A 14,089-nucleotide genomic window follows, 5' to 3' on the forward strand; every position below is an offset into this window, starting at 1 on the left:
CCCGCCGGCAAAGGAGAGGGCGGCCTGAGGCACCACCCATCTATAGGGGGTGGTGCCTGAGGCCAGCTCGGGTGGCGGAGGCGGGCCTCAAGTTTCGAGTCGGAGGGGAGACGAGGGACGGCGAGAAGGAGGAGAGGAGAGGCCAGGCAGGGGGAGAAGCGGAGGGTCGCCTGGGGGGGCGGCGAAAACCTCCGAGCCAAGCCATGTCCAAGGAGGCCCGGCCAAGGAAGGGATGCAGCCTGCTGCGACACACATTCAGCTCGGGAAGGAGGGCTCCAGAGCAAACTGATTTACGCCGCAGCCGAGTCGCTGGCTCACAACGTTCATGCCAGTAGCTCCCAAAGTAGGATTTTTGCTCACAAGACTCCACAGCTTAGAGGGAGCATCGCTCCGGAGCAAACTAATTTCTGCAGAAGCCAAATCGTTGGCTCACAACTTTAATGCCAGCAGCCCACAAAGTAGAAGTTTTGCCGGCAAGACTCCACACCGCAGAGGGAGCATTGGACAGACCCCCCTTCCATACAACACTACTGTGGGGACCAAAAGCACTGTCAAAAAGGAGCAATCCTCTTGCCTCGAAAGGGCGCCCGGCGTGGCTTAACTCTCCTGGGGAGCGCGCTTAAGCGCGGGGGGGCTGCGGTCCCGATCCCGAAGTGAGCCTCTCCCCCGCGACCGCTGGGAGGCTTTTGAGGATAGGGGCCATGTCTGCGTGCTACACAGGGTTGCAGCTGCTGGAATATTAGGACTAGCATATAAAACAAAATTTAGGATTCAAACATTTTCTTGCTCTGATCTCAGTGTTTTGACCTGGCCACCATATGTACCCAAATAGTTTGTTTTAAATTTATGACCATCGATAGGATGCTTTTGACGTTGCTGCGGCGTTTCTGTTAGATTCTGGCTGGTTCAGCACTCAGGGCTTAAACAGGTTTTCTGAGAAACTGGCCTAGAGTGCTTATGACACACTTCCGGTGATGTCAGGGGGTGTGGCATATGCTAATGAGTTATGCTACTGAGTTCCCCTAGCTCTTTTTCTACGAAACGACCCGATTAAATCTCTGATACTAGTAGATGAATTACAAACATTTCTGTAAATGTAAGATATTTCATTTTCTTTCTATTTTCCCTAGTGAAGAATTCAGTGGGTTTCATATTACATGGGACTAGGCTAAAATGGCAACACAATCTCTGTCTTTCTTGTACATAGACTGTTGTACGCCCACTATCATAGAATTATATGGCATAATACCTACAATATTGTCCATTGTTAGGAGGTTCTACCACTGTCTTGTGCCTCTGGCCCTGGCCCAGCCCCAGCCCCCCCCCCGGGAAATTGGAAAGTCTACGCCCCTGGATTTCGACAGGAAACCTCCCTGCAGCTTTGTAGATGATGGGTATGTAGCCTCAGCCATCAAACTGATACCAGAGCAATAGAAGAAGTGTAGTGTGTGTGTGAGAATCCCAAGAACTCCTCCCCTCACCAGCTTTGCAGACTGCACTCCAGAAACGTCTAGTTGGCTTAAATAAGTGGTGCTATAGGAATTTAAATTCATACAAAAGGGCAAAACCCTTCCTGCCTGGGGGGAAGGCAAGGAAAAGACATCATTCTTGTCCCCGTCTCCTTCTTCCTACAGGTCTTCCAGGAGGGAAGGCAGGGATGGATATCAGGAATAGAGGAGAGATTCAGATAATTGGTGTTGGCCCATAAAAACAGCCTGGAAGACAATTCTGCAGTACACATTTTCCCCCCAGGAGAAGGAATCAGGCTCTGCCTCACATACTTCAGGCATCTCTTCTTATAAAGAAGATAGAATTAGAAGGCACACTGATGAACAAAAGCCATTGAGGAAGAATCAGCATGGATTCTGTAAGAGAAGATCTTCTCTCACTAACTTCTGAGGGGGTGAGTGAAGATGTGGACAAGGGTGACCCAGTAGATGTTTCTGGGCCTATACTTCCAGAAAGTTTTTGATAAAGTTCCTCATCAAAGACTCCTAAGTAAACTAAGCAGTTGTGGGATAAAAGGACAAGTCCTTGAGGCTTTCCTCAATGTGCTTATTAAAGTAAGTATGTATGTTTTGTTTAGCATACTATAGGAAGGCGTGCCGTCCTATGGCCAAATCGTGTCCCTCCAGCTTTATAGTCCTTAAATCATTTAATTTGACCCAGTCACGGATCCATACCATGGACGCTGCCTGGAAATACAGTTGCCAGTCTGGTAGCACCAAACCACCTTTTCCTGTTTTTTCTTGGAGGAGCTTAAATTTAATTCGTGGTTTTTTCCCTTGCCAAATGAAATATCTTACCATTTTTTCTAATTTGTGTATAAAAGTCAGATTGGTAAGAACCGGTATGTTCTGAAACAGGAAAAGCACCCTTGGCAGAACATTCATTTTTATCACTGCCACTCTGCTCATCAAAGATATTTGCATCTGACCCCATTTAGTCAAGTCGTTCTTAATTTGCATCAATAATTTATCATAGTTGTCTTGATATAAGGAACTTAACCTATTTGTTATGTAAATGCCTAGATATTTAATCTTCTTTTGGGCACCAAACCCAGTTTTTCTTTGCAATTCTAGAATTTGTCGGGAGGTGCAATTTTTTTGTCAGTAGCTGGGATTTACATGCATTAACCCTGAAGCCTGCGAGTTGGCCAAATTCCTCTAGCATTTCTGATAACCTATCTAATGAGTCCAACGGGTCTACAAGTATAATTGCTAAATCATCTGCGTATGCTTGAATAATATACTCTTCACCTTTAGTCTTAATTCCTGTAATCCGTCTGTGTCTTTTCGTATACTCTCCAGAAATATTTCAATGGTATATATAAATAATAGCGGGGAAAGGGGACAACCCTGTCTCGTACCCTTGGCAATGCTTATTTCAGATGTCATGTCTCCATTAATCATTATTCTGGCCTTTTGATTGGTATAGATAGCCTCTATCACGTTCACAAAAAATTCTCCACATTGGGAGATCTTAAGATGTTCTATCATAAAATCCCAGGCAATGTTATCAAACGCCTTCTTGGCATCTAAAAATAGCATTGCCAACTGTTTGTCTGGGTGTGCCTCTGCATATTCCAGGGCATTCATAATTATTCTGAGGTTATGTCTAGCCTGCCTATGTGGTAGAAAGCCCGCCTGGTCTTGATGAATTATCTCAGAAAGGATTTTTCTTAATCTGGCTGCTATGATAGATGCGAAGATGATCTTGTAATCTAGATTAAGTAGAGATATGGGACGGAAATTTTTAATTTCTTTTAAATCCATGTCTTTTTTGTGTATCAAGGAAATTATGGCTCCGTTCCAGGAATCCGGTAGCCTTTTCCTTTGTGGAACCTCCTGTATCACTTGCTTAAGTGGAGCCATTATTTCCTCCTCAAAAACCATGTAGAATTCAGCCCATCCGGACCTGGTGTTTTATTTCTTTTTTGCTTTTTTATAGCTTCGGCAATTTCACAAGTTGTGAACTTCTGGTTTAGCAACTTTTGTTGCATATCATTCAGTTTTGTTATATTCACATTATTTTGTAAATATTTTTGGATGGAACCTAGGTCTGAACTCTGTTCCTTGTATAATTTGGCATAATACTGTTCCACAATCCTTTTTAACTCAGATATGCTACTTTTTCCCTGTCCCTGTTTCATTTCTAAGAGTCTTTATATATCTCTTTTTCCTCTCATATCTTAGCCTGTGTGCCAGTTAGCGGGTAGGCTTGTTCGAATTTTCAAAAAAATTCTGTCGGGGATATAAAATCTTTTTAGCAATTTCCTGATTTAGTATGCAATTTAACTCATGTTGCAATGTTTGGATTTTTAGTCTAAACTTATCTGATGGCAATCCCCTTCTGGCCTCCTCTTCTTGCACCTGTATCTGTTTTCTCAGCCCACTTATTTCCTGATTATCTGCTTTTCTTTTATTTATGCTTTGTCGAATAAAAATCCCACGATTTGACACTAAGTTGTTCATGGCAGTGAGAACCAGGGAGTATTGTGAAGAGCTCCAGAGGGATCTGTCAAGGCTGGGTGACTGGGCATCAACATGGCAAATAACATTCAACGTGGGCAAATGCAAAGTGATGCACACTGGAGCCAAAAATCCCAACTAGAAATATACGTTGATGGGGTATGAACTGGCGGTAACTGACCAGGAGAGAGATCCTGGAAGTCCTGGTAGATAACTCATTGAAGATGTCGACTCAGTGTGCGACTGCAATAGAAAAGGCAAATTAGGAAGGGGATTAAAAACAAATCAGCCAGTATCATAATGCCCCTGTGCAGAAAAGGGCAATTAAAATGATTAAGGGAATGGAACACCTTCCCTATGAAGAAAGGTTAAAGAGGTTAGGGCTCTTTAGCTTGGAGAAACGACTGAGGGGTGATATGATAAAAGGTTTACAAAATTATGCATGGGATAGAAAAGGTAGAGAAAGAAGTACAAGAGCCAGTTTGGTTAAGAGCGCACACTCTAATCTGGAGAACCAGGTTTGATTCCCCACTCCTCCACATGCAGCTGCTGGTGTGACATTGGGCCACAAGGTATAGATCACTGGTTCCCAAAGTGGGCAATACTGTCCCCTCGGGGGCGCTGGAACAATCCAGGTGGGCTGGAACAATCCAGGTGCAGATCCACAAACTGGAACTTTTTTGTCCACTTCTTGAAGGTAGATGTCCAGGGGGGCACTGAGTGATTTTTTTCTGAAAAGGGGGAGGTAAGCCAAATAAGTTTGGGAACCTCTGGTATAGATGAAACACTATGTCTGGGGCAATGATGCTCTATATTCTTGGTGCTTGGGGGGGCAACAGTGGGAGGGCTTCTGGAGTTCTGGCCCTGCCGGTGCACCTCCTGAAGGCACGTGGGGTTTGGCCACTGTGACACAGAGTGCTGGATTGGATGGGCCATTGGCCTGATCCAACATGGCTTCTCTTATGTTCCCAGAAAGGGAAAGGATAACAGTGCTTGAGCAGCTTAAGCACCTATTTAATTAGGAAGACGATTAAGTGCGGCTAGCCAAAGCAAATAGTGGCCCTAGAGCTCTCAGAACCCACTGAATCGTGGGGGAAAAACCCTAAGGCAACCCAAGGGAGCCAAAGAGTTCTTTCCAAGGTTACCATGTGAGGAGAGCACAGTACCCTTCCCTGAATTCTCTGAACACCAAATGAAGGAAGAGTGAACTAATCCCCTCTCCAATGAGCAGAATCCTAACCTAGCCAAAAGATTTTATTCTTTCCTAATCAAGCACTAAACAGCGTTCCGTGCGTCTTGGTGTTTAGTCATGCTGGCCACATGACCACGGAAACATCTTCGGACAGCGCTGGCTCTTCAGCTTTAAAACGGAGATGAGCACCGCAACCCTAGAGTCGGACTCGACTAGCTTTCGAGCAAGGATTACCCTTTTAATCAAGCAATGGGTATTTTACATGTTCCAATAGTAGATGACCCAGTAGTAGTCCTCTTATCAGGGTATCTGGTCACCAAGAACAGTGAAGGATCCCTACTAGATTATAAACTGGACTATGCCCGCAAAACATTGCATGAGGCCTTGGCTATGGCCATTAGGGCTGAATCATTGGGAGACTCACTCCCAGGAGACAGAAAGCTCAAGTTTTGGTCCTGCCTCCTTGATAGACAGAGGAAAATCAGCCATGACAGGAAGCCCTCTGCTTCACATCAAGAATTTGATTTTTTTTTTCACTGTTTCAGCAAAACTGTACTTCCCAGCCTTGAGACAAATAAGTTATGAATAAATGGCTTTATGACCAGAATAAATCCCAGAACAAATGGAACAGAGTTGGTAATACTTATTCTTTGGGATGCTCAGAGGTGTCTTATATCACACCTTTAGAGACAATGAATTAGATGGTTCGATAAAGTCATGTGAATCTCACATAATTGTGTCTATGTGAGATAGCCACACATGGAATCCCTCAATGCTTGGTTGTGGTGAGATTATTTTATCTTTTCTGAAAAGACTTGGTAAGAATTTTAGAAATTGCATTGTATCTTTAAATGCAAGCTAGGGAGGAGAAAGGATGACATGTATGCTTTTTTATTTATAATGTCATTTACATATGCTAATGTTTTCTGTATAATTGTGTGTCATGTTTATTTAATTTGTTCAAGAATAACTACACTAATTTAAATAAGGTTCTTAAAAGACAATATTGAGTGATCACTGGCTGATCAATCCATAGAGGAATGCCAGGGCATGAACTAACTAAAGCTTTGTGGCCACTGTTTCTGCTTCTGGGTGTTATAAACAGGAGTACGAAGATGCATCAATCAAACTGTGGGGATCATTGTTTCTGTATATGGTCTCCCACATTGTTAGTTTTGTGCTCCCCATTAGAGGGCAGATCTTCAATATGAATCTCGGTCTCCATAGTAAGGTTTGTGAAACACAGCTGGAAATGGCAGTGAAAGGCTCTGGCAAGAAATATTAATCTGCTGCTTAGGAAAGTGCAGTCCTTCATTTTTACATCAGAGCCAGGTTTTTCTTGTCAGCTGGAAAGCAGTCCACAGAAGAGGTGCTCTTCTCCCAAAGGACGTTTTAATAGTGGACCAAACAGCTGGCCATGCACAGGGCAAGGGCTGCTCATGAATAGATCCTGTAGTTACTAGAATACAACTTCTTACCCTCTCTGTCAATGGGAGCGGAATATGGGATTTTATAGCCCCTTATCCTGTCCAGTGTCCACTATAATGGAATTAGATGCAGAATGAACAAAGAAGTAGATTTTTTTCTGCTGTACTCAGTAAAGGCTCTGAAGGACCTTAGACACTGCTGTACTCAGTAAAGGCTCTGAAGGACCTCTGAAGGAGGCATAATGGTACTACATGAAGTAATGCAGACAGTATGTGGAAAGTCACGTATGAACTCAATGATTGGGACATAAACTTGGGTCCTATGAATGAGTTCCACATCTGCTAGATAGTCTTTGCCATGTTTCTACAATGGCCCACCAAAAACCACCAATCATGCACAAGCAGAAGTTTTAGCAGAAGAGGAAAAATGCTCCATGGCAGAGACTATCTAGGATGCACCAACCTTGTACACAGCATCCAAACCTTGGACTCCAGAGGATTTCTATTGGACACAGATACTGAGTACAGTGGCCATGAGCAATGCTCCCTCTAAGCTGTAGAGCCTTGTGAGCAAAAAGTCTACTTTGTGATCTACTGGCATTAAAGTTGTGAGCGAGTGATTTGGCTACTACACAAATTAGTTTGCTCTGGAGCCATCCTTCCTGAGCTAAGACAAAAATCTGTGAGCTGGAGGCTAAAAACCTGTGAGCTAGCTTACAACTCAGCTTAGAGGGAACACTTCTCATACATTATTCCACATACATCTACACATCCACTGAAGGCAAGAGTGGCTTAGAACTGACCCTGAAAGACCTAGACACAAATCTGAGGCTTTCTGTGATTTTCTTGAGTCAGACTATTTGTTATTCTTGTCTCTTGAGTGCAAGGAAGAATACATGATGTCTGCAAGGCGATTCTGAGCCACAGTAGTGGTTGAATGACTGCTGTTGAGATCAAGGGACTATCTATTTGATGAGAAGATGGAGGCACCAAGTAAGGCCTATACTAACAGCGGGAACTGTTTGATACCAGAACTGCAATCACTGTCATGTAGCAGGCACAGGAAGGTAAGCCAGACACCAAATAAATGAATCATTTAAAAAAGATTAAAAAAACTTTCGGTTTTAGAGGAAAAAACAATGAATTGAGGTTGCATAGTTGGAGGGTGGAAAAAATGTATTTCAAAAATGTATAAAATATTGTTAAAATGGTATACTGAAGACGAGAAGGTTAAAGAGATGATAAAATGGGCAGTAAATATGAATACAGAAGTAACAATAGAATCTTGGGAGTATTTATGGAAAAATGCATTGAAAATATCAACGTGTTATAATTTTAAAGAAAATTGTTACAAGATGATGTACAGGTGGTATATGACACCAAAAAAGATTGCTAATATGAATATTAATATGTGAAACAAATGTTGGAAATGCAAAAAAGTGGAGGGCTCTTTTTACCATATGTGGTGGACTTGTGAAAAAGAAAAAAAAAATTGGAGTGAGATTCATGCTGAGATGGAAAGGATTACGAAATGCACATTCAAAAAGGAGCCAGAAATACTACTCTTGGGACTAAAAATGGAAGAGGTTAATGTGTCTAAGAGAACTTTGATGTGGTATATGATAACAACAGCTAGAATGATCTATGCTCAGAGTTGGAAGCAGCAAGAAGTCCCGAAGATTGAAGATTGGATTAAAAAATTATTATTCTCAGCGGAAATGGACAAACTGACAAGAAAGTTGAATAATATGGAAGCAGAAGACTTTTATAATGACTGGAAGGACCTAAAAGAATATTTAGAAAAGCATTGGGAGGTAAAAGTTAATTTGTTCAGTTTTGGCAATTATTAAGCTTAGAATGTTTAGGAGATATGATAAGTAAAGATTTAATTACTATAGTAAAATAATAGTTACCTAGTGAACTATAAAAAGAGAATTGATGTATTAAAAATTAGAGAAGAAGTGTGCAGGAGGTCGAAGCACTGTGGGAAGCTGTATATTAGGGAGGGGAAAGGGTATGAAAGGTGGGAAGGGTATGACGGGGACAAATGTAGAAAACTTATTGTTGACTATGAATGTTTATATCCTGAATAAAAAAATTTTTGACAAAAAAAAAAGGGAAGGCCAGTGGTCAGTCCCAGAAGTCCACCAGCCAAAAGTGCACAAGCCAGAGGGCCATTACCAGAAGAGGTGAACCAGAGAAAGTAGTCAGGAGGTCCAAAGCCACAGAGTTACAAAGTCAAAGTCCCAAGCCAGTTCAAGGTCACACAAAGAAAGCAGGGTCAGGAGTTGTGGTCACAGAGTCCATCAGACTGACTTCTTGTTTCCAGGACATGCAGGCTCCCAGCCTTGGGTTTGATAGGCACTCCCTAACAAGCCCATATTAGCAGCCAGCTGCTTGGAAGTACTGCTGCAACTACTCCAGGCTGTCATCAGCAAGCAGCTGTCGACGGGCCAGAAGACGTGCACTCTGCCTCCTTGCTTGCAGCTCCCTTCTAAGCTTCTCTCTCCAGCACTTGAAGGGTGGAAGTGAGCCGGGTGGACTGGTCTTAATGACTTGAGTCTCACCTGCTGCATCAGAGCTGGGTGGTGGCTCTGTATCAGCGGTTGGTGGTGAGTCTTAGTCAGCCTGCAGCACATCAGCCTCTTTGCTGGCTTCTGCTGACTCAGAGCCAGCCATGTGTGGCTCACCTTCTCCTGAGGAGTCCTCCTTCCCTGAGGACTTCATGCTGAGCTCAGGATGACCCACCACAATAATCATGAAATTGACCAGTGCAGTTGACCAGTGCCAGAAGTCAAGATGCAGCAGCTGAAGGAGCAGCAGGTTGCAACATTGTGGACATCAGAACCAAGGCTTGGTCCCAAGAGAGTGATGCACTGTATGGAGATACTAAGCACCTTAAATGATATGGCGATACAGAGCTGTAATATCCTGGCAAGTATTGTTACTGATGAATCATGGGCAGATGCAGGACTCTTGACTGAACAGACAGAACTGAGTAAGAGTCCCATTCTTTACCGTGGTGTTCTTCAGACTTCCATTAATAGGGTTTAATGACTAGTAATAACCCCACGGATTGGATTGGTACTGAAATGAACAGTTTTAGTCCTAAGACCTTGGCAATGGGTGAATAGACTATTTTTTAAAAATAATCTATTTATTAATTTTCAAGACAAACAAACATAAACTGGAACATATAAATATTGTGACACATCAACTTAGTTTTAGTCCTAAGACCTTGGCAATGGGTGAATAGACTCTATCGTGTACGGAATCATGACAGGAGATCTCTCTCTGGAAGGAGAGGGAGACATTGGTGGAGCAATGGATGGCTCTTCAAGGTGGTGATGAATGCAGGATATCCTATGAGGAGTTGTAGAGCTGTCCTGTGGAGAAGAGTATGATGAGCTGTACATTAGGAGATTGGTCGCAATCAATGAAAAAAGTGGGAGGAGCAATGATGAGCCTTTCATCCTTTTCTAGATTGGATCTGCTGGCTCAGGTACTAGAATTGGAATGGCATGCATTGAAGAGGCTGTTCCAGTCAGGGCCATATTAAAGGGACAGACTTTTGCTTATCATATTTTGGGTGTTTGTCCCTCCTTCTGCTCAAGAACAGAGGAATCTCAAGACTGACTTTTTGTGGTCTGGACTGAGGGCATCTGTTTCTTAAACCTATAGGCACTCCCTTTTATCATTTTCAGGGCTTTTACACCCCCACACCCATTTTTAAAAATTCAGTTTTTTTCTGGAAACCCGAAGCTTTACTCAGGAATGTTGAAAGATCTGTCACTTGTTCTTGGCTCCAGTCTTTGGATTTAAGAATCCACAGATTTGGCCATGTTGACAATTAGATATATTGATGAGTAGCTCTGAATTCCCCATATGCAATCTGGAATGTTACAGTCCAGTAAAAGCTGTGCCATGTGACTGCGTTGCTCTGATAATTTCTTTCCATTCTGAGATGTCAGCTGAATGGCCACAGTAGTTTGGAGTCAAAGAACCTCTATTTACTACAAAGTAATTTGAAGTGAACTGAATCTGCATTACAACTTTCTACCTATTCACAAGCAATTATGCAAACTCTCTCTCTGTACAAATTGCATGGTCATTCTATAGTGCGAAACAACATTCCTGAAATTTGCCTGCTGTGTTCATATATGACTTCAAGGCAGAGTGGTAAGGAAAACAGATGTTAAAGGTGGTTGTTGTAATCCTCGGGTGTGCATGCAAATAATCCTTCAAGTTTTTTGTTAACCCGTTATCAGAATTTTTGTGCTTGCATCATGGCTGCTTTGTACTATTTCTTGCATGTGTATGGTTGGTGTTTTCTTTTAAGCAGGAAAAATTCAAGGATTGATATTGACTTTTTTACATGCCATAGAGGAGTCTATTCCTGCTATTCCTGGTGTAGTGGTTAGGAGCGCGGACTCTAATCTGTGAGAACCGGTTTTGATTCCCCACTCCTCCACTTGCACTTGCTGGATGATCTTGGGCAAGCCATAGTTCTGGCACAGCTGTTCTTGAAAAAGAGCAGTTTCTGTCAGAGCTCTCTCAGTCCCACCTACCTCACAGGGTGTCTGTTGTGGGGAGGGGAAGTTAAAGGAGTTTGTAAGCCGCTCTGAGACTCCTTCGGGTAGTGAAGGGTGGGGTATAAATCCAATCTTCTTTTGATTCCCCACTCCTCCACTTGCACTTGCTGGATGATCTTGGGCAAGCCATAGTTCTGGCACAGCTGTTCTTGAAAAAGAGCAGTTTCTGTCAGAGCTCTCTCAGTCCCACCTACCTCACAGGGTGTCTGTTGTGGGGAGGGGAAGTTAAAGGAGTTTGTAAGCCGCTCTGAGACTCCTTCGGGTAGTGAAGGGTGGGGTATAAATCCAATCTTCTTCTTCTACTTGGGTAACATTAGGATGTGAAAGATTCCCTTCTCGTCACCTGTATTCAATAAATTTTTACATGCACATGTGTTGTAAAAGCACCAGCTCAGTCACAGCCAAAACTCCAATGTACACAGCAGACACATTGTGCTCCACACCAGTCCTAGGAGACAGTTAGTTGTCACTGTCATTTTTACAGGGCCAAAAAAGACATGATGCTGGGAGAAGAAGACAAATAATCTTTCAAGTAAAAGGACAGAGCCTACAGTTCAGATCAGGGATCTTTTCCTTTGCACACTTCTGCTGATCAAAACTCACTTCCCCATAATGTTATTAATCCTGGCAAGCGGAAATGGGAGATAGGGGAGGAACATGCACTTTTCCCCTTTCCAAGGATAAGAGTGCACTTTATTAGAGGTATGTGAGGTCTCCATCGGTGCAACTGTGCTGGAGAGGAAAAAGGTTCAAGGTCCTCTGTGACTGCTACTGCCATTAAGGGGGAAAAAAAAGCTGGGATGATCTGCTCATACAGTTCCCAGCATTATTCCTTTTGGGGCGCTAAAAGATGCTACCTGGTGAGTTTCTTTGCACCGTGGTCTACTCAGAGGTACAAACTATTACGTTCTCAAGCCCTGAACAAAATAGTTAAACTCTGCAATCTTCTAAACCTCTGTCAGCAACCAGCACTATTAGACACATTCCCCAGTTTTTAATGCCCATGGAATTGCAGAAGGGCACAATTTTGCAGCTCAGAGGATTGTGCATTCCCTGTGTAGTCCACATGACAGCCTTCAATGGAACTGCTGATTTGTAACATATGAGGAAAAAAATGAAGCAATTTAATTCCTTCAGGTAGGAAAAAGTTTTGTCATCTGCCCAAGAACATGCACAAAACCCCAGCTATTCTGGTGCCCCATTCGCCAACGTCACACACACATGAATGTGTTTATCATTTCTATGTAATGTTCGCTCTTCATAAAAGTAATAGCAAGAATTTCTATATTGGTGCTGCTTTAATGGCCTCTTACCTGTGACTGGCAAACTTGTTACAGCAGCGCTGGTTAGAGGGAGCACAGGATTGACAGTCAGGGTAGTAGCTGCACTGCTTGTCACAAGGCTTGGTGTGGTTGCCACCTAGAGGTCAGAACAGAATATCTGAAACCTTTATGCAGAAAAAAAGTCAAAACTGGACTTAGTTGGAAGGGATCTTCAGGGTCATCTAGTCCAACCCCCTGCACAATGCAGGAAATTCACAAATACCTCCCCCTCCACACCTGCAGTGACCATGGTTTCATGTCCAGAAGATGGGAAAAAACCCTCCAGGATCTCCAGCCAAATTGGCCTGGAGAAAAATTACTTTCTGACCCCAAAGTGGTGATCAGCATTTCCCTGGGTGTGTAAGAAGGGCCACAAGAACTAAGCACTGATGCAACCCTTCCTGCCCTCCCTCTCATGATCTGCTTACGTTCACACAATCAGATTGCTGACAGATGGCCATCTAGCCTCTGTATGAAAATCTTCAAAGAAGGAGAGCCTGCCACCTCCTGAGGATCCTGTTCCACTGAGGAACCACTCTGTCAGGAAGTTCTTCCTAATGTTTAGGCAAAAACTCTTTTGTTTCAATTTCAACCCACTGGTTTTGGTCCGACCTTCTGGGACAACAGAAAACAACTCTGTACGGTCCTCTATATGACAGCCCTTCAAGTACTTGAAGATGGTTCTCATATCACCTCTCAGTCATCTCCTCTCCAGGCTAAACATACCAAGCTCCTTCAACCTTTCCTCATAGGACTTGGTCTCCAGACCCCTCACCATCTTTGTTGCTCTCCTCTGGACATGTTCCATCTTGTCTATACCCTTCTTAAATTGTGGTGCCCAAAACTGAACACAATACTCTAACAATATTCACTGTTAGGACCAAAGTAGATATGACATAGTGCCTCCCGTGGTTTCCCACCAAAGCAGCTGTTGCAGGGAAAAGGCAACAATCAGGCTGAGGAAACAGTGTGTGGGGGGAGGGGCTATTTAACCCTTCTCCACTCAGTTGTTTTCACAAATGAAATCCCTCATGGCTATTTGGTCCATGGGGAGAAGAAACGGTAAAATGCCCTCTCCCCTAGCATTGCTGCATGTCCCAGTTTCTACCATGGCTCCACTTGGATCTAAAAAGAATAAAATAAAAAAATGAAAACCGCAAGAGCTCCTGATCACAGATTCTGGTTATTGTCCAGCCCTTAGACGTTCCCTATTGGTTACAAACAGTTGCAGAAGAAGCCAAATACATGCTATAAAACAGTTCTAATTTTTCACACTAGATGAAGATGAGATTTTATTACTGCCCCTTGTTTTAAGCCAGAGAATCATTAATCATATCTCCTGTCTCCCACGTATGCTGTACGAAAGCGAATATTTTTGAGAGAGATTTGAGTGAAGTACGAATCAATTATTGATCAAGCTGGATGTTTCAGTCTTAGGTACCGATGCACTATCAATTGTGTTTTTATCCTACCCTCCATCTAAGGAGCTCAAGGTGGCACTCATGGCTCACCAGCTTCCCATTTTATCCTCACAACGGTCCTGTAAGAAAGGTTACACTGAGATAGAAGGAGAGGCTGGCTCAAG

At 43.1% G+C, this 14,089-nt stretch overlaps 1 protein-coding gene across 1 annotated transcript in view; it reads right to left on the minus strand.

Annotated features, from left to right (window-relative positions):
- Positions 1–14,089, minus strand: part of POU2F1 (POU class 2 homeobox 1) — a 130,830-nt gene that overhangs the window by 7,717 nt on the left and 109,024 nt on the right. Inside the window, exon 13 of the mRNA XM_015422554.1 lies at positions 12,496–12,601. Coding sequence (XP_015278040.1) covers positions 12,496–12,601 — 106 coding nt within the window. The remainder of the gene's footprint in view (positions 1–12,495; positions 12,602–14,089) is intronic.

The sequence above is a fragment of the Gekko japonicus genome, unplaced genomic scaffold (genome assembly GCF_001447785.1).
Source record: "Gekko japonicus isolate JY-2015 unplaced genomic scaffold, Gekko_japonicus_V1.1 scaffold1424, whole genome shotgun sequence".
In the NCBI taxonomy this organism is placed as follows: domain Eukaryota; kingdom Metazoa; phylum Chordata; class Lepidosauria; order Squamata; family Gekkonidae; genus Gekko; species Gekko japonicus.